General features: G+C 37.7%; 1 protein-coding gene across 2 annotated transcripts in view; it reads left to right on the plus strand.

Moving 5' to 3' along the window:
- The window catches only part of dpy19l3 (dpy-19 like C-mannosyltransferase 3), a 78089-nt gene extending 52747 nt beyond the window's left edge, over window positions 1–25342 (plus strand). For both annotated transcript variants that reach the window (XM_055154959.1, XM_055154960.1), the window contains exons 17-19: window positions 5185–5317; window positions 12980–13138; window positions 20849–25342. In XM_055154959.1, coding sequence (XP_055010934.1) covers window positions 5185–5317; window positions 12980–13138; window positions 20849–21052 — 496 coding nt within the window. In that variant the 3' untranslated portion in view covers window positions 21053–25342. The remainder of the gene's footprint in view (window positions 1–5184; window positions 5318–12979; window positions 13139–20848) is intronic.
- Window positions 25343–25706: the final 364 nt, after the last annotated feature.

Consider the following 25706-nt stretch of genomic DNA (forward strand, 5'->3'; position numbering starts at 1 on the left):
AATTACCAATATTTTAATAGAAAATATAATTAAAATATTTGAGTAGAAAATCAGCCGAGGGCCAGATTAAAGATCTTGGAGGGCCGGATCTGGCCCCCGGGCCGTATGTTTGACACCTGTGCTCTATAGTCTTGTGTAGTGGGTAAGTGTAGGTTTTGTTATTATGACTAAGTATAGGTAAAGTCCTACTACTACAACTTCTGCTTATTGCTTGTACTATTACTTGTGTTTTTTCTCTGCTATTAATGTTACAGAAACTATGATTACCGATTACCTGCTCCTCCAAATGTACTTTTTGGTCATTCAGTGTTTTTCAGCTGTTTTTGAGTCAGCATATTCTTGATTGAAAAGACTACCGTACCGCAACTCATACAAAAATATGATCAAATTATACCTTTTAGGGGAAAAATGCATAATGTAGCAAAATATTGTCCATGCCACTGTGTCTGGTACCTTAAATGTGTTGATGGTGATTGTTTTTGCACGCATTATGAGTCAGAAATTTGTCCACACAATCTGACACAGGAACTCGCACATCACAATATAGTATAATAACAAAGAGTAAAAACTATAAATGGTAACAATAAATACCTCAAGGCACACTCATGTTCCCTGGCACACTAGTTGAAAATCAGTGATTTAAGTGATGCACGGTGTGTTTGTCTAGCAAAATGTGTATTTGACATAATCAACTAATTATTTGATTTAGTATTTATGAGATACCAGGGGAAAGGAGAAGGCATGGATTGAGCTAGTTGAAGATTTGGGAGTTAAATATTCTTTTTTACATGTAAATACATATGCAGTTTCCTAATACTTTTTTCTATATAAATTGTTGTAAATATAAATATATATTGTAGACTTGTGAGTGCAATTTGGACCCAATACATGGTCAGGTCATATATTTATAGGGGTGTAACAATATCCAAGTCTCACGATACGATATCATCACGGTATTATCATCACGGTATGAACCTCACGGTACGATATTTATTGCAATATTGCGAGACTCACAATTAGGGATGTAACAATATCTAAATCTTTCAGTACAATATTTTCAAGATATACATCTCATAGTACAGTATTTATTGCGATATTGCGAGGCTAACAAAACTGTTAATACATTACTTTTTTCTCTTAAAATGCCCTGACAAGACTTAATCCAAAGAACTATGATTTAAAAGTGCTTAGAACTTTTATTTCTTCATTTAGTCTACACTGAAATGGAGCAAAGGATCATGGTCTATGCAGTTCCCTCTGTCTTTTTTTTTTTTTTTAGCTATGGCTGCACCATAACTCTTAATTTAAGCAAAGAGACTTGCAATTTGATATATTGTGATGGTCCACGATATTATTGTGAGAACTTTGATGATACGATTTCACGATATTTGGGTTATTGTTAAATCCCTATATATTTACAAAGATTTTAAGAACTTTTGCCAATTTTTGTCACACTTTAGTAAACTTTTTGATCGACAGGGCATGTCTTCTGTCAACTCTTGCTCTCGTTATTACTAGTACAACTAACAGCATTACTTCTACTACTTGTACTACTACCTACTTCACCCACATTTACCGCCCTTTTTACCCTCCTACTACTTACTATTTCTACTTGTACTGGATACCTGTACAACCGCATATACTACTTGTGCTAGTTCATGTTGACGCCTGAAATCCCATCAGTAAATAAACTTTTTTCTTTTTCTGCTCTTTCCACTTCTGCATTCTTCACATCAAAACACAGTTGGGTATTGAGCCACCACCTTTCTCCGTATGCATTTGTTGGAATGACCTTTCTTGACCTCTGTATTGACGTGCATCACAGCTCTCACATACAGCCCACAGCACTTTAGTGTGTCTGTATACTTCTATATTCTCTATATTCACAGGTGAAGCCAGTGCTGTATTTCTTCTCATTCAACACACAGACATTAACTCTACAGCACAGTGAGGTCACACTTGAAATACCTATAGATTTTTAGCAATCCAAACATTTTTTGTATAGAACCAACTTCTGAAAATTAACTGAAAATTGAAAATCAATTTTTATAGAGTATTTGGTATGTCTTCAGCTATGCATCACCCAAGACCTCTTAGTTTATCCAGACATTTACCTAGAAGTTCTTAAATTTCAAATATTTCTTGCGTAATAAGACTCACAAAAGTTATTTATTTTGAGATGTTCACAAAAATGCAGCCATTCTTTATGTGTGGGCTCCGATAGAAATGACTCTCCACAGTTTAACAGCCCAGGATGAGGGCAGAAGTGTGGGTGTGTGCTTATGAAAGGGAATGTTTGCATCTAATGGAGGTCAAGATATGCTGAATTAACCTGACTTGTCCAGGGGAAATATCAGCAGCGGAGAGAGCAGCCAGAAGTAATACTCAAGTAACAGTAAAATTTGTTATAAAAAGTACAAAAATGCATGTCCCTCTACCTGTCGTACACTGAAATTGACATCCAAAGTGCAGGGGGAATTTACACACGAGGAAGGTTTTTTTCTGAGAGATTAAATTTGTGTTTATTAGTCCAATCTGGCCCTTGCTAATATGGCTGCTTTTAGGGCTTGGCCTGCTTTTAGGGCTTTTTTTTTCTCTCTAAAAATTTGATTTTTTTTAGAGAAAAACTAAACTACAGAAAATGGTAAAAACTGAAAACATTCAGTGATCATATTTAACCTATTGGCCATTGAGGAAATCTTTTATGAATGAGATAAAACAAACATTAAACATGTAGGAAGCAGTAAGCGCTGCATAGGCCTGTGCTGAACTCTGCTCCGTTTGTCTGCAGTGAGGCAAGAAAGTGGGGAAAATAAAAATTGATCCCCCCCAAACAAATTTGAACAGATTTGAACTTCAAATGTGATTAACTGATTACATACATTTAAATTGCCCAGCCCTAGTTGCTAGGTAACAGTTTTGTAAAACAAGGCAAGATTTTTAGTAAAATTTAATGATGTATAATGATGATGATATGATAATGATGTTTTAGTGAAATGAGTAGTTGAGCCTGTCATACATAACTCAAGAGTAAGAGTTTGGTCATAACATCTGCTTTATAATTAGACGTTAATTCAGTCTGAAGGACAGGACAATAAAAAATACACAAAACATATTTTTAAGGGATAGATGACAAAAATTAAAAGAAAAAATCATATCTGAAGGAGTGGTGTGAGAAACTCACGTTAAAATAATTTAATATTGTCAACAACCTTTATCTGTGGAAAGAGTAACCAAACTTTTACTCAAGAGTACTTGGAATAGTTTGATGGTGGTAAACTTTTTAAATAAAATAGTACTTCTCAAAATAGTTTCCCATGTATTTGAGTACATTTATATACTACTACTGCCCACATTTGGAAAATACCATTCTACACATTTCTGTATTTTTGAAGACTATTAAAAAACGTCTCAGCATTTGAGATGGGAGTTCTCTGACCAAAGAATTACATTTTTTTTCTGATACAGGTAGCTACGCTGTCCTTGAAGCCGCACACAGATTCATCAGTATTTTTTCAATTATCGTGGTAAACGCAGCGAGCACAACATGAATGAAATAGTTTAAAAACTCAATCTAACTTTTTGATGACTAGATATACTTTAAATAGTCCCAGAGTTTTCTTCATTTCCAAGCTTTACCAATGCAAGCTTATATTTTTGAATAGAGTAGGCTATGTTATACGTGGTCAACCATAAAGAGGCTTAAGAACATGACAAGTATCATGATCATACCACCAGTTTGTGGTACTGCAAGGATTGTCAAAAGTATCGAAAATCACATACTAATCAGTACTAAAACTGGTTTAAAAACTAGATACTCAGTTGAGCAGGTATCCATATTAAAACCTTGAAAACTGAGGGATTGCACAAATATAAGATCGGATTGTAATTTAAAAGAAAGTACTATGATTTAGTTTTGAAAATCACATTCTATTGTCTAAAGAAAGAGTGTTTTTAATTATCCTAGTGGTATCAGCATCAGTCTTAAATATATTATATTACTAGTCGTAAATTGAGTTAAAAATTTTAGTATTGTGACAAGACTACAACTAACTTCTACAAGAACAGGAATCTATTATTCAGTATTTTAATTCAAAACCCAAAACTCTATGTTCTGGTCAGCAGTAAATGAGCTCAGACCACCGCTAATACAGTTTCAGCCTTGGATAAAATGTCCTTCTTTGAGCATTACAATTTTATCTTTACAAAATTAAAATCTCAAAATTAAGATGGTTTCACGAGAACGCTTGTGGGTAAAAATGACAAAATATTTTATTGGAAGTGCCTTTCGTTTAGACGGCGACAGTGTTTTTGGGGTTCAAAAACGCAAAAAAAATAAATAATCTGAAACCACCCTCCAGAATGGAAAAGTTGAATACACTCCGCCGTAGCGTTTCTGTCTACACTACCCAAGACGCAAAACTCTGGTCAGATCTGCTCATGTAGTGTACGCATCATCGCACATCACCACCTAGCATCACCACCGAGCCGCCTGGCATGACACTTTTGCGTCATGGGCCAAACTAAATATTTATTGAAAAATTTCAACAACATCTGCATGTTTTCTCTTCATGTTTTTCTCTTCTTTCGAGATATGTAATGTTAGAACTGTTTAATAATAGTTTTGCTTAAACATTGAATCCAGAACAAGCATAATATAAAATAATAAAAAAGTTAAATAAATAATGTCTCTATAGCCTATCTGTAGTCAGCCTAAGTTTAACATGTCTGGTTTAAAGTCCAGGTAAAGTTATAACATCTCCATGGAGGTCCATCTCCAAGCAGGTAGCCAATCCCCACCAGAAAAGTTGCATAGTGCGCCTTTAAATCTTCACCATAGGCTGATATGTTGTTGGTTTGGCTGATCACCTGACTAAAGGGAAAAAATTTAACTTTATATTTTAAACACGGTAGTTTCGAAGAAGACACCACCAAATGTGATAGTATGTGTTTAAATAAGATTGCAAATATGTTTGTTACGATTTCAAATAATATAGTTTTGGGCATATATCCAAAAAAAAAAATAAAAAATTGACATATTTCCCACTACTACTGTGAACTCCTAAGTCTAATTATAATACAGTCTTTATGCAACATTAGAACAGGCGTATCTGATCATATGGCCTTCGTATACATTATTATTCACTACATGTAATCCTCCCTCTTTCTCCCTTCTCTGGACAGCACGAAGACTCCGAGGCGGGCTGTGTTTGCCGGCAGCATGCAGTTACTCGCGGGCATCAAGCTGTGCACAGGCAGAGTGCTCACCAACCACCCCCATTATGAAGATAAAGACCTGCGGGAGAGGACCAGGCAGGTACGCCCCAACACACACAGCGCAACGCAAGCACCATCAAAGAGGCGAGAGAAACGAGAATATTCTATTTTAATGCAGAAGTTTTAAAGAGGCATGGTGTTAAATGAGAACACATACCGACTTTTTACTTGCAAATGTAATAATTCAACTGTTATTAGGGAAGAGATCTCATGAGACAAAATTGCCATTAGATTTTACACATGAAAAAAATGATCTTGTGAGATTTGTCCTTTGTGTTTTTACATTACACACAAAAAAGAAAACAGGGCTAAGTGAGGATGAGTTAGTCCAATTGAGAAATTGTTCTTTATTTGTTATTAATCATGTGAAAATCTCATCTTGTTGACCTAATCTTATATCCGGTAGGGTTGGGCGGTATCCAAATTTTCATTTTCAATTTTCAATTTCAACGCACAAGGAAAGAGCTGTTTTTATCAGCGCTTCATAGTTTATGCAAATGAGCCATGTGATTTTAAGTTTTGTTTCTGTAAAACATAAACAAATGTGCCTGAAGCCAAAATGCTGCCAAATTGCAGAAGTACTAGTATTTAGGCCTGACTTGCCATCTTGTCTTGGTCTCCTTTATGAGCTGTCACGGAACGAAACTAATCAAACGTCATCTCCCCACACAAAATTGTGAATAGCGTTAAATTGAAAATACAACCATACATTAATTTGTGCTGAGCAAACACATTTAGGTATCAATAAATTATAATATTATATTAGGTCTTTATGCACTGCAGATTTTTTTAATGAAGGGAATGAAACCGTCACTGCTTTTTGATAATACCGTATGACCAACCCTAATATCCGGTATCGTCTTGTGGAAATTGTGTCTGTTATTGGCAAGTAAATAGAAGCTCTCAAATCTGTTCACCACTTTTTCCTCCACATCTCAGACCAAAATCAGATAGAGCTGTCCAATCAGGTTTGTTTATTTCAGGAGCTGATTGGGCATAGCTGTTCTACCTGGTACATGAACAAACTATGGCTCAGGGGCCAAACGCAGCCCTCAGAGCATTTTTTGTAGGTCCTCAGGCTTCATGATAAATTGGCCCAAATAACCACGAGCAATACTTTTTACTGCAAGTTTAGAAAAACATCCACCATCAGAACTTCTCAAACTTTTTGGAATGAAACTGACTGTGCTGACTCCATCAACCCTCCACCAAAATGCATAGATTTGAATATATTTGACTGTGTGTACCAATAGTCTGTGGCCCTCTGCTTCATGTAGTCTATGTTTTGATTTGATCTCTGCAACAGGTTCACTGGAAAACCTAACCAGATAAGAGTACTAGAAATGATTACTTTGGACAAGACAACACTCCTTGCTAGTCCCTCTAGACCAGTTCTTTTCTCAGAATTGATTAGTTCTTTTCAACAAGAGTACAAATGTTTTCAACTTAACCGGAGATGACTTGCTGAAAACCTGAGATCTGCTATGTAACACCCCTGGCTGAATCTCATCTAATGCAGTCCTTGTAATTCTTTTAATTTCCGCTTTAACACTCATTACCGGATAGTGTCTAACAACCCCATACCGTGGAACCACCAGCTGCTCTATGTTCATAGGTCTTTTCCATCTGCTTCTTGCCATGTCATTTCCCCTCACACCGACAAGCCAACCTGTGTCTAGTGCTCTGCTCACCTCCCATTTCCCCACGCTGTCCGCTAATGTTTGGGGAATTGTCTGCAGATGGGGGCCACTGACCTGCGCTGATAGTGTGAATGAATATGGGATCAGACCATGCTCTTGGTACAATGTGGAGCCATTAAGGTACTCCCTGTTCCTTGACACATGTGCTCAAAAAGCCACTAGAATAGGATGGGAGCTCTTCTTGTAAATGATCAAGCAGGAATGATCCACAAGAGCTTTTAGTCTGGAGTGGTAGTCTATTTTTGGCAATAAAAAACGAAAAGGAAAAAACTGTGTATTTCCATTTCAGAGACCTTAACTGTGATGCAGGGTAGTGATGCCTCCTCAATTTAATTATACTTTGAGGAGGACAGAAAAAGAAACCAGGCAGGTAGCAAGCTGCATACAAAACCCCAATTTTCTGATTTGAACAGCTTTAGCCTTGAAGATCTTTTAACTTTCCTTTGTGGATTACTGATACAAATTATGACAACGTTTCACAAGTACAAGTGAGTCTGGTTAGCCTGATTCATCAGCCGGGTTCACTTCGTGGAAACTGTCTGACCTCACAGCATTAGGATTCATTCGCTCGATGGTAGACGGATACTTTTTTTTAAATTTAACCAGTCGCTGTTATTTGGACGTGACATATCTAATGCGCTGCTAACGGGGCTAACTGGTATAGTAAGTCTTCCCAGTTCCCATAGGAAGAAGGACAATAACGTCTTTCCCCATGATAAAAGTCACCAAACATTCTCTTTGTTCCTGGCTTTAAATCCTCGATCTGGGGAATCATTGCCAACACAGAATGTATGGCTCTTCGCTGATTGGCTGCTGCCTGGACTCGCACTTCCGGGGTTCTTGGAAACCGTCTAGTGTATTCCGATTCCTGACCTTGAGCCGAGACACTAGGTGAAGCCAACCTGGCTATAGTCTGGTATCCTGCTTCCCTAATTTGAGTTAGGCGTGATTGACAGGCAGATTAACCAATCAAAGACTAATCACAAACAGGATAAAAACAACATAGAGGACTAAGAAACTGCACAGATTTCTGCAGAATCAATAATCGAAGCACTAAACTCTTATTGTAAAATATATATTTTGTCCTGAATGATAAGAGAATTTTCGTAAAGACATGGCTTCAGCATTTGAAATTAACAGCTGTGGTTGGACCATCGCAGGTGAGCACAGAGGTTTTTCACAGAACAGAACTATCTGGTCAGACAGGCACTATAACAAAAAAATTGATTTTGTTTTTAATCATAGTGATCGATCCTGATTTTGTTCTCTTATTAAAACACATAAACATGGCTTTCAATCCTCTCTTCCTAAGTGATATAATTTAAGGAGATTACCAGCACCTGTTCGGGGCTGCTGGCCTTGGTGGGCAGTATGCCATTTTGGTTTTGTGTATGTAGTTTAGTCTTTTCCTGTTCTGTGCCTTTTTTGATTTGGTCACTCGATTCTGTTTGTGGGTTTATGTGGTTTAATTTGGGGAACTTGTGTTTTAGTTTAGTGTGTGTCCCTAAGTTTTACCACTCGTTTTTGTGTAAGCCTGCGTGACCCCTTTTCTGGCACAAAACACTGTTTCTTCTGTTGTTCTGTTTCTTAGTTTAGGTTGTTTTCTGTATATTTTTAGTCTTTTGTTAATTTATCTTTTACATTCCTGTTAATTAAACATTATTTAATTTATTCCATTTTACATCTTGGCTTTATTTTTGTTAATTCCCTCACCCCAAACGAGCTGGGTCGTAACAGCGGGGTTGTCTCTCCACAGATCTGACTTGTAACTTGATCCGTTGGGTCTCCATGAAGGTGGAAAGGTGTAATATAAAATCATACTGTGAAACATTCCAGACAAAGGAACTGCATATCCATGGAGAAAAGCATTTGACGGGCCCTCTACCAGAAAAGTTACACATTGCAGAAGATTAAATTACATCAAATATTTTCATAAGTTGTACTTGGTGTGAAAAGTCCATAAACTGAACCTTGAACCTCACAAATATAAATGTCTTTCTCTGTTTCCATGTCTCTTAGTTGAATTTTCAAATTATAACAGTCGCTCAACATCTAGCCCTCTGATCTCAGCCATAACACCGGGATAATAATAAAATATATCTAAAATTGTATTACAAACATGAACAACAAAACCTGCTATCATATCCTGGCAAATTAGCTGTGCGTTCCTTATCTTTTCGTGTGCTTGCCATTGTGTTATTGTGAGCGCGTTAGACAGAGTGCACGGGTCACGGAGGGGGTACGGGAGCCCGAGTCCGCCCCCCCGGTGGGAAGTGAACCGCGGGCAGGCCGAGCAGCTCATTAAGGCTCCGCCACACAGCCACGGACCTCCAGGCTCCTCTCCGTGAGTCCTCCCCCCCTCCAGAAGTGCGCGATGTGTGCGTGCGCGAGTCTTAAACGCACCTCAGAACTTTAACAACGGTCCCAGTTCTTTTTAAAGCTTAATTTGTTTGCCTGGACAAAACAATTCATTAGCGGACAAAACTGCGGTTGTTCTCGTGCACCTTTGTGGTTGTTTTTTACTGTTTCGTGAATTCATTTGTATACCCACCGGGCAGGCGTTCTTAGCAAGAGAGATTTTGTGTTTGTTTATTTTCTTTTCGCTATGTGCTTATGTTATGTGAGTGCAACCTTTGGCGTGAGCGAAAGTTCAGATAACAGTGTTTTCAAAGCTCAAATATAAGCAACAATTAAACACAGGGATAAAGAAGGCTCTGATGACGGACGTAAAGGGTTAAACCAGGATAGGACTGGCAAAGTTTATGATAGTTCTGGTGCTAAAGAGAAAACTATTCTACACTATAAAGACAAATGTGAGATTGAACCAGGGTTAATTGGATTGAAATGATCTTAATTAGCTCATTCAAATTAGTTTAATTAGCATTATTTCTTCATTAAAGCAGGTCTAAATTTTGACTGATAAACAAAACAAACAGTACATTTAAAGGCAGTGGTGGAACTGAACAAAGTAGTAAAGTACTGTACACATATTTTAGGCATCTGTATTTTACCTAAGTGGATATGTTTTACTTTTACTTCACTACATCTGGTATTTGTACTTTCTACTCCACTGCATTTTCAAGCAGGACTGAAAAGTAAAAGTATTTGTATTATTGTTTGAGACCTGCTGAAACGGCTGAGGGTTTTATTTGGTTTATTAAAGATCATAATTTGAGCAAACAAAAATATACAAATAAAAACAGCTAGGAATGGAAAAAAAAATTCAGTTGTTTCTGCTGAACAAACTTTAGCACATATCTTTATTAAAATCACTACATTTGTAGCTTTATTAGAGCTCAAAATCTGTGCAAAATACTTTTACTTTTAATCTTTAATACATTTTCAAACAGGCACTTTAATACTTTTATTTAAGTAGATTTTCTTTTACTTTACTTGAGTATTTATTTGCTTCATTTTCTGTGCTTTTACTTAAGTAATAAAATTGAGTTCTTCTCCCGCCACTGCTTAAAGGCACTGTACCTTTTATAGTGTCTTAAAAATGTAAAACACAGAACTAGCTCAAACGGTTGAAAAGGTTTGCAGCAATCCTTGTATGACTCACTTGCATCCTAGCATTGTACTTTTTCACTGCAGTGAGTTTATAAGCATGTTTGACAACTTTCAGAGGCCTACTACTAACAGGCTAACAGTATTATTTCCTGGTTTGCGGACAATAAAAACACTTTATATTTCAATACAGACAGCATCAAGCAGTCTAAACTAAGGTATGTTAGCGTTAGTAGCCATCTCCAGATCATGGGTGTTGATCAGGAATAGGCCCACCCAGCTGGAGGTTTTGGGAGGGAGACCAGATTTTCAGAATAAAAAACTGGGACTGGGCTATTTGTTAATAATAAAATTGTGAAACAAAAAAAAATGAATCCGTCAAATGCACATTAAAACCCCTGTCCTTGTGCCCATGGGTGGGTTGGTCACGCTCGGGCATTGGTCGGTGCACTGGCCCTCTGCAGCAGTTGGAGCAATTCAGGAAAATTGTTCTGCACTCGGCACTCTTTACAGTTGGCAGATCAGATCAGATTGGTCCAAAATAGGGACACCTGGGACATTTCTTGTATAAAACTGGGACAAATAAGTGGTTTTAGATAAATCTGCTGAGACAGGGAACACAGTGCTCAAAACTGGGACTGTCCCGGGTAAATAGGACTCACCAGAATACCAGGGGAATACCAGATGGCAGCCCGTAGACGTGGTGAACATGTAAACTTCACACAAAGGCCTCACCTGGTTAGGGAATTAAACCCAGGACCTTCTTGTTGTGAGAGGAGAGTGCTAACCTCCTACAAAGGTCAAAGCCAAAACAAAAACAAAGATGATCCTGCTATTTTTTCCAAATAAATTTGGATTACAAGAACAATGAGATTTGTTTCATCGGAAGAAGTGGGGAGCTGCACAAGCCTATATTCTTTTTGAGATTTTCGGTTGAAACGCATTTAGGTCTACAATGTATTATTCCACTTTCATCATCCTCTATTGTAACTGACCTTATGTTGCAGTAGACTGGATATTCTTTATTTAACATTAAGCTTAATAATATAGCTGTGCATTTGAATTAGTCCGGATTTAGCATCAGAAACCGTGTAGGTGGGACTGAACGTGTTGATTGCTGTGAAAGAGTATTTCACGCTGTGGAACAGTGGCTTAATGATAGGATTTGGTTAAGAATAGATCAATCAAATGGGAGAGGAAGGTATAAAGATTATGGATTAAAATAAACTAGATTAATGCAATGCCCCGCAGAACACTCTTAACTATCAGCCTGCAGTCTAACCAACTACTGGGTATATGCAAATGCAACAGTCATTACACGTACGTTCATTCCACAAAAGCCTTTGAATACAAATGTCTTTGCATATTTGAAATAAGCTTGTTAAAATATCCAACAATGTAAAGGCCCACCTCAAATTTCCTTCTGTATGTTTTTGGATGGGATTGTTCTATTCAGATTTGGTAAAAGGACAATAACTGGAATGAGTGTTAAAGTTTGCCAATACACAGAGCCAAATGTTGAGGTAAATTATGTGTAGAAATTGATTAAATAAGTTTGAAGAACAAAATATTTTGATTTCTGCATTAAAAGTTGGTAACAGGAATGACATCCCCCCATATTTGTAAACCTTAAAAAAAAAAAATTGTGAACTAGTACAAGTACAACTTTAGAAGTGGACCTTGTATAGATTTTTAAATATTCATATCAAGTACAACATATTGGATATCATATTGGCTGATAAATTTAAAATATAGTATACATTTTTAAAAGTATCATACGACTTCTGTAACATAAATAAAAATAGTGTATGGCAGGTGCAGGTGAAGTGACTGAATGCTAATGTAAACACAATTAGCATTATGTTAGTACATGTGATTTTATAATCAAATGAATCTGTTTTATTTCCACCAAAACATTTTAAAGTACAAGTTGCTAATTGAGTTATAATGAATATATTGTGAAACCAAATGTGTGCTTTTCCTTGCTTTTCTAATTTGGATCAATTTGCATCACTGAATCAATGTAATAAATAATTGTCACCTTGTCAAAACAAGCTGAATTTTAGTGCAAATTAAGCTATTCGTTTAAGCCGAAACTTAATTTGCGAGATCAAAACAAACATTGATTAAACTATTGGGCTCGATTTATTTGGACAACGAAAAAAAAAAATTCTATTAGAAATAATATATTTCTGAAATTACTCAAATCGGCCAAATGCTTCCACCAAACCCTTAAAATATGCAGTCAACATTCCCAGAGCTGTGTGCTGCTAAGTTACTCATTTTTCCTCCAATTTACTTTCTCCTCTAATTGTTTTCGCAATTCATTTTCATAAGCATGCGGTAATTGAATTGAATAAGATTTCATTAAAACTGTAAGTCTGTAATAAAACATGCAAATTTATTGAGTTCCCGCCTGAACAATAGCAGTGCTGGGAAGGCGTGGGACTTGCATACTCTTCTACAGTAAGGCTTGTGTGTGTGTTTGTGTGCAGGTCTACCAGGTGTACGCGCGGCGCCCCCCAGAGGAAGTGCATGAGATCCTGAGGGCGGTGGGGGCCGACTACGTGGTCCTGGAGAACAGCATCTGCTACGAGAGAAGGCACAGGAGAGGCTGCAGGCTGCGCGACCTGCTCGACCTGGCCAACGGACATGTGGGTGGACTGGTCTAAATCATCTCTGCTTCCTTGCACTCTGAATGTAGTGTGTATGTGTGTGTATGTGTGTGTGTGGTTAGAATTTCACAATATCATATTTTAGTGTTATGATTTTTGAGAGAAAAAAACACAATGATTTAACTATTATTCATGACTGACTGACATCATAACCAAACAATAGTAAAAATCCTAAATTTTCTTTCATTTGTGTTATCAAAAATTTTATAGTATGTGACAGTGTCGCACTATTTGTGAGTTCATAAGCTCTCCAGAATGCGTCTTGAGATACTTCAGCTGTAAGGTTTAAATTCTCCTAGCAGCAGGTGGACCAATCACAGAGCAGCGCTGAGGTTTGTGTGGAAACGAAAGGCGCATAGAGACTACGTTGTGAAAAATGTGCAGAACTTTAGCACTTGGTTTGACTTTTCTGCTTTTTCTGATGCAAATATTAGTTATGATGGTCTGTCTTTTCCCAATCACCTTCAGCAAGAACCGCTCTCGATTCAGTCAGAGTGCTTCACATATGATACCAGGTTACCTTTGAGACAAGTTTTAGACCATTTTTAGAGAGAACGCTATAGTGATACCAAGTTCTGATGGTATTGGCATCATATTTTCTCTTTCTATGCTTAAAGGTGCATTGTGTAACTTTTCTGGTGCATGGTCCATCAAATGCTTTTCTCTATGGAGGTGGTATTGCTTTGTCTGGAATGTTTCACAGTATGATATTAAACCTTTCTATCTTCATGGAAACCAAACTAGACCAAGATACAGGTCAGATCTGTGGAAAAGCAATCCCGCTCACAGTCAGAATGCTTTTCTAGGTATTTTTAAGTAACCTGTAATTGAATAAATGTAAGATAGAGCTGTTTAATATCATACCGTGCAACCTTCCAGACAGAGCAATGACATATCCAATAGATGCACAGTAAATATGCAACTTGATATATTCATCTGTTCTTGTTGCACACAGGATTTTAAAACTCTTGTGTTTAATCCAGTTATTCTGTTCTTTAGAGACTGTTATTGAAGTCTGGGGTAGAGGTCTAAATTGTCTAAAGCCTAAATAGGAAGCGCAGTCCCCTCTGACCACTTAAAACGAACACGCGCTGAAAAATTAATATGGAAAATTTGTTCAAAGAAGCCATAAAACAAATATAAAAACTGCTGAAGCTGAACCCATTAATGTCCACAGTGTAACATTAGAATTTCCTTCACAACACAGAAGCAGGAGCTAACCTAAGCATAAAACTTTAAGAGGAAATGGATCAAAAGAGGCCACTATAGTGAGCATGGACTCTTTTACAAGGGGTTATTTAAGCGTCCAATTTTAACAGACCTCAAAAGTAGTCCGCACAGAGCTGTACTTCTGCCTGCAATTATATATTTCAGCCACATATCTGTTATCAAATTTATACTATTACCACAAGGCACAATAATTAGAAATGGAGATGGTTCGATATGGATTTTCTTTTGCTCATGCCGCTATTTATACCGATAGGTGTGCAATAACTGATGTTTTCTGATATGTTGCATGGTTTTGTAAACATACAGCCTTATTTTTTAGTCTAATGAGTTTAATCTTCTATTTCAGTTTTTATTAAAGACTGTGGCAGCTTAAATATTATTGTCAAATATTAGCAAAAATTTCCATAGATGCCTAATATCAATAATCTGGGAAAACCCTCCTATAATGTGTGTGTAATTTAATATAAGACGATACATAAAGTTTTTTGTAATTGGTTTTGCATTGTAGTTTTGACTAGAGCCCTGCACTCACACGGAACCCGACGCAAAAAAGTGCAGCGCAGGACACATTTTGAAAGCTCATTGTTGGCGCAGACAGGAGTGTAAAGTAAAATATATAAATGATGAATGTATGCCTATCACACATCATTTGCGCTGGATATTTTATTAGGCCTTAATAAAAAACACTTTAAGCAGCCTAAATTTGCATATGTAGTCTAATCTCATGCACATTTTAGACAATTCCTTTCCGCTCCTCCGTGTTTGATCGAGCTTAAGAAAGCGAACGTCCCCCATCTTGCGGGATTTGCGGGTGGGAGCGGGACAAAATATCGCAGATGCGGGCGGGAACGAGACTGAAAATTACAATTCTATGCGGGAGTGGGAGGGAGCAGACTGAAAATTCAGTCCTGCACAGACCTCTAGTTTTGACCTCTTGACCTCACCAGAAGATATTTGTTATAAACTCCCCTGCAGAGCTTTTCACAGTTTGACTCAACCTCATTCATACATCTCGCTCCTAAGTTTATGCTAAAGAGTGAAACTTTTCCTTCACCCAACTAACAGACCATTTTTCAGGGAGGGCATCTGGTGTAAGGACGTTGCTACTCTATTGTGACTGATCTGTTGTGACGGATCAGAGCCGAGAAGAAAGGAAATACAGCTGATTCAAATGTATTCTGAGATAAATGCTCTTTACATTGTGCATTGTTTGGTAAAAGCTGCTAAATAAGAAAAACAATACAAGTGTAAAATATAATCTATTTGTTAAAAAAAATCTGAAGTAATAAGTTACCTCAGTACCTCAATAGAAGCTACTGACAGTAAATTCTTATTGATGTACCTGATCGGACTAAGAACTGTGATGCTAAGAATTTACTTAGAATCATGGGAAATCAAATGCCTGACACTCCCAGACACTTGATTTTGTGTCATGGTGCAACTAAAACATATACCCGACTCTTAAAATCCTGGTAGAGGCCCTTTAATATCCCAATCATGACGTAAACAGAATATACTGTACTATGGAGGCCGCAGTCGACTAGTGATGGAAAGTTAAGATTAGTGAGGACTCGGATTGACTTTGGCGAGGTTCTGGTGGAAGCTGTGAAGTGGCCCCGCGGTGCCGGGGCTGGCAGGGGCCGTCAGGAGCTGGCAGGAACTCACAGTGAAATTAGAGGCTGTCAGTCACCCGCTGCTACTGTTTATTTACACTGACTATACCCCGCACCCTAGTCTTCTAAATGTATTGATTTATCCCTGGCAAAGATCACTATTTTCTAAACTTTATTCTAAGGCCTATTTTCAAAAAATGTATGCCCGTCTTTGTGCAGTCCTGTACAGTGTTGGGTTGAGTCATGCTGAGTGATATTGTGTTTCTTTTGCGATGGTGGTTTTGTTCATTCCGTCATTAAATTTTCACGACTTTTTGTCTGGGGTCACAAGGGGAACTCCCATCTGCTTTTAGAGAGCTGTACACCTACACTCAGATCTATGACTCACGGCTTCGTACCCTAGGAGTTTGTACTAAAAGAGCATCATGTCATTTTTATGAAGAGGGCTGCCAACTTATTGTCTCCATGGTGATGTTTTTGCTTTGCCTGGAATGTTCCACAGTATGGTATTAAACATATACTGTATTTTTCAGCTTATAAGTCACACTTTTTTTAATGGTTTGGGTGGTCCTGCAACTTATACTCCGGTGCAACATATATTTTAAAATTTTCACACTGACAGCTGTGTGAGGGCACTCTAGGCTCATGTGCCAGTATCTGCTACTACTGTTACTTCTGTACCACTGTCACCTGGCTCTCCTGCGCATGTCTCCTACAGAAAGAGCTTCTGCCCTGTCTGTATCATGTCAGTTAATCGCACCATTACTTATGTACGTCTGAAAATTAAAAATGTATACAAACTTATAAAGACAACTGAGAAGACTGAACACAAATGTCCCCAAAAAGAAAATCATATTTTTAAGATTACAAGCTACAGGTAGTGAAATATGCAGCCGAAAGAAAGTCTTGTTTGAAAGAGAAACTTGTGACACCAGGAAGGTGCGCCATGCTACTTTCCTGGAAGTCACTGGATGCATCGAGAAAGCCTGAAAGTAACAACCGAAACCATCTTGTTGGGATTCAAAAAGGCCGCAATAATTGTAAAAGGAACTGAAGCTAAGTCTGACGACAGCTAAGCAGAAGGGGAAGCGGCGCTCCATTTACCTACGGACTTGCACAGAAGTGACACCGTGGATGAAGATTTAAATAAATTTAGTGATTTGGAGTGAGATCGAGAGTTTGGTAAACTTGTTCTGTTCTGTTGTTTATGCTATAGTTATCTGAAGAACTGTTCATATGTGATTTTAACAGCCTGTTGTTGTCCATTCTATTGTTATTACTATAACTTGCCTTTCAAGATGAAGTGTTGGTCCAGTGCGACTTATATATTTTTTTCTTCTTCGTTGCGCAGTTTTTGGCTGATGGGACTTATACTCCGGAGCGACTTCTAGTCTGAAAAATACAGTATATCATTCAATTAGTGCTTAAACATCCCTTGACATCTGATGTGTAACTTGACCTGGTCACCTGCTTGTGTCCATAGAGATCGAAAGGCTTAATGCCAAACTGTGGAACATTTCAGGCCAAGCAGTGACATCAAAAGCAGATGTCACCGCACCTGTTATATTACACAAAACTGACTCTTGTGAGCTTTAAGTAATGTTGTCTTGTTCTTACCTCATTGAACAAAGCTCAAAATGTTCTGTTTCATCTTGTGACGTCATTAAGCAGTAGTTTTCAAGTTCAACAGCTTCTTTTACCCTTTAGTTTAGTAGAAATAGGCAATTCCAAAGCTGAAATTATCCAAATGATTCTAGTGAAGGTGTATGGAGTTTAAAAACACAGTGGAGCACTTCCTGTACATCTGTGACATCACTATTTTATTTATTTATTTATTTTCAACATCAACATAAAACAAAACACAAAAACATAAAGCAACTCCCACAATACCCACAACAAATACAAAACAACAAAAAAAGCCCCCATTCCCCCCTGACCACATACACTGACACAAATTTGGCAAAATTAAACAAAATTAATATGATAGTGCAACATAAACACACCGCTAGGCCCCCTTACATTGACACATTATGGCCAATTCATAATTGAAATTCCTTTTCTCTCTCTTTTCCTTTTTTTTTCTTTTTTTTCCTCTCCCATTTTTAAGTAAGCATTTTTAGTCCCTATACTTAAACTATTATTTTCACCATCATTTCCTTTCATCATTTTTTGCTATTATTACAAACTCAAAGCAGAATTTTAAAGGCATTTCTTTTTTTTTTTTTCCTGACATCACTAGTGTTTTCAGTTGGAGAGAAGATCACAGTTTAAATATGCAGCTTTTGTGTGTTAAACATGTGTGAATGAAACAAAACACAACTCCCGCTATGTTTGTGATGAGGAAACAACGTCAGAACATAAATCAGAAAATTGCATAATATGGGCTCTTCTTTCAAAATGAAATTCAGCCTGATAGGTGCTGGTAAAGAAATTTGAGGAAGCCAATTGTGAGTAATCATAATTTTAGCATTTATTTATTTATTTTTGTGCACTTTCAGGTTAAATACGGTTTTGAAGTGTTCCAAAATCACTGCTAAATATCAGAAGGGGCAGCAGCTGTGCAGTGGGCTGAGCAATGTTCAAACCTTGCCTGCTCACATACTATTTTTGTGTCCCTGAACAAGAGAAATCACAATTCAGGGGCAACCATAAATAAAAGAATAAACCAAAAGAGAGGAATTTAATTAAAATGTAACGTTTAGTATTTGAATAATCTCGTAAATCAAAAGCAGCAGGGTAAACCAACCAAGACTGTAACCTACTCTATATATGGTCAACTTGAAAACATACCAAACTGGCAATAAGGCAATAATGTTCAAACCTCACTGATTAAACACGTGTATTGCTAATTGCCATTTTTAAGTAGTATTTAATTTTAAAGCTTATAATATTTTCTGATCTATGTTTTAATGTTTCCTCATCACAAGCTTTGGAGATGTAGACAGACTAATAATAAAGGGTTACTCAAATCTGTGAATTAAACAACAATTTTGTGTACTACAGGACGTTTAATGTAGTTCTTAATGTATTTTTCGGATTATAAGGAGCGTTAAGTGAAATAAACAGACGACACTTGAGACTGATCTCTTAGCCCAGACATCCATGATCCATTGGCAGATCGTGGTGTAACTCACCCGGCGTTGCCTCCCTGTCTTGGTGAATTTGTATTATGAATGTGAATGTGGGTGGATCATTTAAGTTTGTTTTTTTATTTCCTACGAGGAGGACTCAAATCCACATTGAGTAATAATGTGTTTAATGCAGCTTTGCGCACATTTGTTTATGTTTTACAGAAATGAAACTTAGAACCACATGGCTCGTTTGCATAAACTATAAGTGCTGAAAAAACGGCTCGCTCCTTGTGCGCTGATGCAGTCAACTTCTGTCGGACTAAAGGACATGACTTATTGGAATATGTGTGTTCTCTCTGTGACAGAAGATGTGCTGCTGATGATGAGTTTGTTCTGTGCTTCTATTGCATTGGAGATGGTTCATGTGAAACTTGTCAGAGATTATAAGTCTGCAGGTCATACGCATAGACCGTATATGTTAATGGTCCTATATTCTCTGTAGCATTTCTTCTATGTCATAAATGCCAAAGCAGAACTATACTTCACCCTTTACTCTGTGAGACTTCTGGCTATGGTAGCCGTAATGCTCCGACAATCCATCAAAGTGGTGTGGCTTCGTAGTTTACCAAAGTTGTACATTTTGACAGATTTTTAAGCACCTTGTACCACATAAAATCAGTTTGAGGTCATTAAGCACAAACAGAGTTAATACATAAGGTGCACTGTTGATTTTTGAGAAAATTAACAGATGTTAAGTGCGCCTTATAGTCTGAAAAATGGGGTGGGTGTTATTGTTTCTACCTTCTTTTAATCACTGGGCCTTGAGGAACATTTTTCGAACAATTTCATTTTGTCCTGTGTTTTTTCTCATACTGGTATGACAAATAAATAAAATCCTTTTATTGCCACCACATTTTTATTTTCCTGACCTTACCTGAAAATTCACAAAAATCTGGGCAGATCTTAGTTCAGTAGAGATTTCAAGGCTGATCATCCAAATGATTTTAGTGAAGGTGCATGGAGTTTAAAAACACAGTAGAGCACTTCCTGTATTACCACATGACATCACAAGAGGGAACAGAATGTTTTCCATTTAAGAGAAGAACTCGGACTAAATATGCAGGGTGTGTATGTTTGACAGCTTCTTGTGAATGACAACTTCTGCTTTGTTTTTGATGAGGAAACAACATTGTAACATACTAGTAGATCAGAAAATATGAGTGATTTTTTTATATTTTTTTATTCAGTATGTTCAAATATAGGGACATGAAAGACACACAAACTCATATAAATAACACATACTGTACCTGGAGAGATGTGCAGTCAATCACACACGAGAGCAAAACAAAACAAGACCAAGTAACCAAGTATACTTAATAAAATGTTGAAAAAAATTAACATAAAATGTAGGGGAGAGTGATATTGTTATACATGTTTCCTATAGATATTGCATGTTTTAATAGCTTTTTTGTTTTTGACCAGTTTTATTGTTTGAAAATATTGTTGAATGTGGTTTATTTTGAGTCCATTTTGTTTCGTGTATATCATATTTGGCCAGTATGATCAGAGTTTGAATGAGAAAATATGGGTGATATGGGCCTGTTAAAATGTGAACTTTCAACACAATATTATTAATAAAACATAAATCGCAAATCTAATTACAATCAAAATGCTTTTCAGAAAAATCAGTTATATTTGTTTACTTAAAATCAGCCCTATTACCTCACTACCTATTATCTCACAAACCACTACTTTTTATTCCTCCTCTCCCTCAGATCATGGACGGACCAGGAGAGAATGACCCCGACCTGTCTCCGGCCCCCCACCCGCGCTTCTGCGAGGCCATAAAGACCGACTCTGCGTCCTACAGCGCCCTCTTCACCAGGACCTTCCAGAACAAAACCTTCCATGTATACAAACTCAAGAAAAAACGAAAGAAAAACCCCACCAAAACCTCAGATTCCACCGGCGCTCAATAACCCAAATCCCCATCCGCTTGCTCTGCATTTCGTTCATTATTTTTTGAACATGAGATTGCCTGAACTGTAGCGCAAGAGGCTAGCCGGACGGTGGAGAGCTGCGGGCGGCTTTGTTTTGGTCGGTGGATTGTGCTGGGTTGTATAGGGGTGGTTCCGTGAGGGTTAGCTCTGTTGTTTCTGAGCCCCGCTCGGCCCGCTGTGTTCCTCCGGGCTGCGCTGTTGTGGGTGAACAAACGCACACAAGAGCAGAATCAGCTCGGCATTAGCTGTTAGCCTGGTCAGAGTGGTGCTGGTTGTGTAGGGGGGTGTCATGGGGGTTAGCTCTGCTGTTTCTAAGCCCCACCCGCCCCACTGTGTTCCTCTGGGCTGCGCTGTTGTCGATAAACAAACGCATACAACAGCAGAAAGAGCTAGCCGTTAGCTGTTAGCGTGGTATTGTTTTGGTGAGTGGAGTGTGCTGGGTTGTATAGAGATGATAACATGGGGTTTAAAGGTTGTATGGAGGATTTTTTTTTGTTTCAAAGCCTTGTAATTATGATGACCAAAAAAAAAGAGAATAAAAATTCATCAACTCTGGACGTGGTTGGGCTAAACATTTGCCAATAGATAACGACACTGCCTCGTTATCTGTTAGCTGACAGACTGTCAATCAAACTCCCTACATTTCTAGCGTAACTGACTTGCCTGCGCGCTGCCGTTACGTGGTTTACGTACGCCTGTCACGCAGTCCACAGACGCTGTTTACTCCACCAACGCAACAGTTCTTAGCGGCTTTTTTGACCTATGTCTTCCTCGCAGTTAGCACAAAGTTTGTTGCAATGGCGACAAGAATCCAGGAGCAGTTAGCCGAAAAAGAAAGTCTGTTTTTGAGATTGCTGAAAGAAGAAGACAAGGGGAAAAGCAGCGAAGCCAAACTAAGGTGATTCTTGGAGATTCATTCCAGCGATGGCGCAACTGAAGCAGACGAAGGTCTAAAGACTGACGCATTGGTCACCAAATTACTTCTGGACAGGTCACTTCTGCTTATTATGAAAACGTACTTTATTTCCAAGAGTTAGACAAACGTTTTTCAAGACACAAATGCAATATCCTATGTCTGAAAACGTAATTTTCAATGCAAAGAAAGAGTCCGCTTGCTGCTGCGTGTTGTAGTAGTAGCTTCATTCGCACTGAATCTCCGCGCACCCTTCTCTGCACCCCTTAATGCTCCTCTCCCCGCTCCCCGTTTTTCTCTTCCCCCTGCTCCTCACTTCTTCTCCATGCACGGAATCTCCGCGCACCACTCCCCTCTCCTCTCTCCTCGCTCCCCTCTCCGCTGTTCCCGCTGCTCCTCACTTCTTTTCCGCGCACGAAATGTCCATGCACCCCCTCCCCTCGATCCACACTTCTCCGCCTTGCCTAACCAACACTGTAGTGTTGGGGGGGAAGGACAAACAGTCGCTGGATTTCTCGTTCCTTGGAAAATCCTCTATACAACCTTTAACTCAGCTAGCCGTTAGCTATTAGCACGATTGTAGTTCAGTTTTGGCACAGTGCCATGAAATGAAGTGCAATTTATAGAGTTAGTGGTATCACTTTATAATAACTACAGTTTAATTCGCCTTAATAAAGCATGAACAAAGGCTAGGGTGGCCAAACGGGGTCAGCCCCATGTTTCCTCAGTCCTGTGTTCCCTTATTTCTAAGATTTTTATTATTTCTGTAGTCAACTGCTGCTGGTTAAATAGGTTGACTGTAATTGACTACAAAATTGGGAGAAATTGGGATACATTCTGATGGAAATTATAATTAAGTAAAGGAAATGTGGGAACATACGGCCTAATTTTTTAAACTAAACTTAGAAATGAGGGAACATAAGGCTCCAGGAACATAGGGATGAGGGACATAGACATGCTTTGAGCCAGATGTCCCCATTTCTGCTGGACAGTCCCAGGTTTGAGCCCTATGTCCCCTGTCCCAGTAGATTTATCTAAAACCAGTGATTTGTCCCAGTTTTATGCAAGTCTTATATGATCCCTGCCAACTGTAAAGAGAGGCATAAATTGTCATTTGTTTACAGAAAAACTGCTTAAAATGACTAAAACACAAAGAAAATGTGACTATACTGAATCACATTAGTACCAAGCGCATAACAATTTTCCTTAATTACGCACTTGTTTCGCAACTTTATTATTACCACCATCCCACAGTCTTGGAAACCCTGGAAAAGTTATGGCAAGTGAAAATGTAATTTTCCAGGCCTGCAAAAGTCATGGAATTTTAGTATCTCTTTCACGCAACTACAGCGTTCTGTTAAGTTATCTGTTATGATTATTTCCAAACATATGCGCCTTTTGTTTAAAAGAGACGACAATAAATGCGCTGACAGTATTTTGAATGTTAAAAAACTATAATACCAAACCATAAGGTGAGTGGAAATGGTTCACATTTCATATTTAGTCCTAAAGGTCTGATCAATTCTACACATGTAGGTGCCGTAATTTCACTTTAGGTCATGAAAAAGTCATGGAAAAATTTTGAAAATTTGTCAGTGAAAAAGTGTGGGAACCCTGTTATTAAGAATGGTGACTTAGTGTCTACTTAATGAAGGGGTTAGGGTTATGAGTTAGGGTTAGTGTAGTTAGTAAGCCTGAATCACTTACAAATTCAAAAAGCCCACTTTTTACCAATTTTTTTAGCTAATTTATCCTGCTAGCATACTAATTGTTGCTGAATTTGCTGTTACAGATAACTCCGCTCTCAGCTCTGAAAGTTGTGAAAACTTACCGCTTATGAACTCATCGCACTGAATAATTGGGATGCTCGGAATGCATGCAAGTCATCGAGGAATAACCATTGCGCGTTTTTTTACTCAGGAACAGCGCTTTTAAATAAACTATTTTTCATTCAGCCTTGTTCATGTTTTATTAAGCCTATTGAAAGTGTAGTTATTATGAAGTATTACCAATGCATTTGTTAAAAATCACGAGACTGGAGGACATTTTTTAATACGTTTTGGACACCTTGACAATTGGTATTTCGTGTTTTTGTATCTTCAAAAAGAGCATCTGTAAAAAGTCCTGTGCAGTACTCAGTATTCAATCACAGTCCCTTTGAATGCGTGGATTATCTGTGGTATGGGAGGACGAGAGGACAGTGGAGAGCTGCAGGCTGCTTCACTTTGGTCAGTGGAGTGTGTTTTTATATGGGTGGTAACATAGGGGTTAGCTTGACTGTTGCACTAATGTTACAAGATGTTAGCACATCAATGGAACACTGAAGGCAGTCTTAGATCTGAAATGGCTTGAATCCACTGATGTATTATGAAAAACAGGAAACGGGATTGTCTAAATATGTTGTATGTTTTCATGTAAAATTTGTTTTGTTTTTTAATGTATCACAAATTTGCACATTTCTTCTTTAAAGTGCATATGATAGGTTTGATTGTTTTTCTAACCATAGCTTCATTTGGTGGGATAGTACCTTTTTTCATAGTTTTGCATAAGGTAATTGTTAGTTTGTGCAGAAAAACTGAACATTTAAAATTATAGTAAAGTCCTAATACAGAATCCCTCCATGTCGTTAATTCACAAAATCGACAAACAGGAAAACTAGGCAAGATTTTTATTAAAATCTTAAATGTGACGTTGACTACATATATGTTTTATTAAAATGTGTAGTTTAACCTGTCATATGCACTTAAATTGAAAGTTACGAGTGTAACTATAGTTCTATGAATTCCAGTTGTCCACTAGAAGGCAACTGCGCTTGCTCGACTAGAATCATTCAGTGCTTTTGGTGGTCAGTTGGAATGAAAAGAACTGATAAATCTGTGGTATCTTGAAACTTGAATTTTCCTACCTTTCTAAACACTAAACAACTTATTACAAGATGCCAAATCAGTCCAATAATTGTATCATGAATAGGGATGGGACAATAAACCATAATATCGTTTATCGTGATAAAAAGAGTCAACAATAATTGTGCATGTTACATTTTAAATAATCGCCAACAAAGATAATCACCATTATATCATCAAAATATACCGAAAAAAGCTACTTATCCATGATGAACTCTTCCACATCATTGTTGTTTACATGTTTAACAAAGTACAATTCTGTAACAGTTGTGGAACCTATTCAACATTTTACAATTATAATTATTCATATCCATAACATTTTTAAACTTGAATGATTCTTGTCAGATAATCGGTAATCAGAATTATTTTAGCCATGATAATCTCAGTCTAAATCTTCAGTATTGTCCCATGTCTAATCATGAATAAGGCCATAAGTCTTGGATCTTGTGTCAAAGTGCCAAAATAAACATTGTTGCCATATGAGGAGAAGTGTCATTGGTGCATATGTTGTTTAGTAAACTCATTTCCATTCAAGGCTTGGGTTTCTATTCTTCACATTTTCAGAGAACAATTTTATACTTTTTTCATTGCCTAGTTTGTATTTATTATACAGGAGGTATTCAGTCTGGTCCCCACACCCTCCGTCGAGTTCTGAAACAGAAACAAACAGAATTGGTTAACTAATCCAATTGTCAATCACATCCATCTGACGTTACGGAGATTCAAAGTACTGAAGAAGTACTGAAGAAGTGTGTATTCTGGATCCAAGGGAATTTTTTTTTTATAGCAGTAGACACAGCTTTTAGTAACAATATTT

Source organism: Boleophthalmus pectinirostris, unplaced genomic scaffold (assembly GCF_026225935.1).
Source record: "Boleophthalmus pectinirostris isolate CB_2022bp ecotype Guang Dong unplaced genomic scaffold, ASM2622593v1 HiC_scaffold_19, whole genome shotgun sequence".
Lineage (NCBI taxonomy): Eukaryota > Metazoa > Chordata > Actinopteri > Gobiiformes > Gobiidae > Boleophthalmus > Boleophthalmus pectinirostris.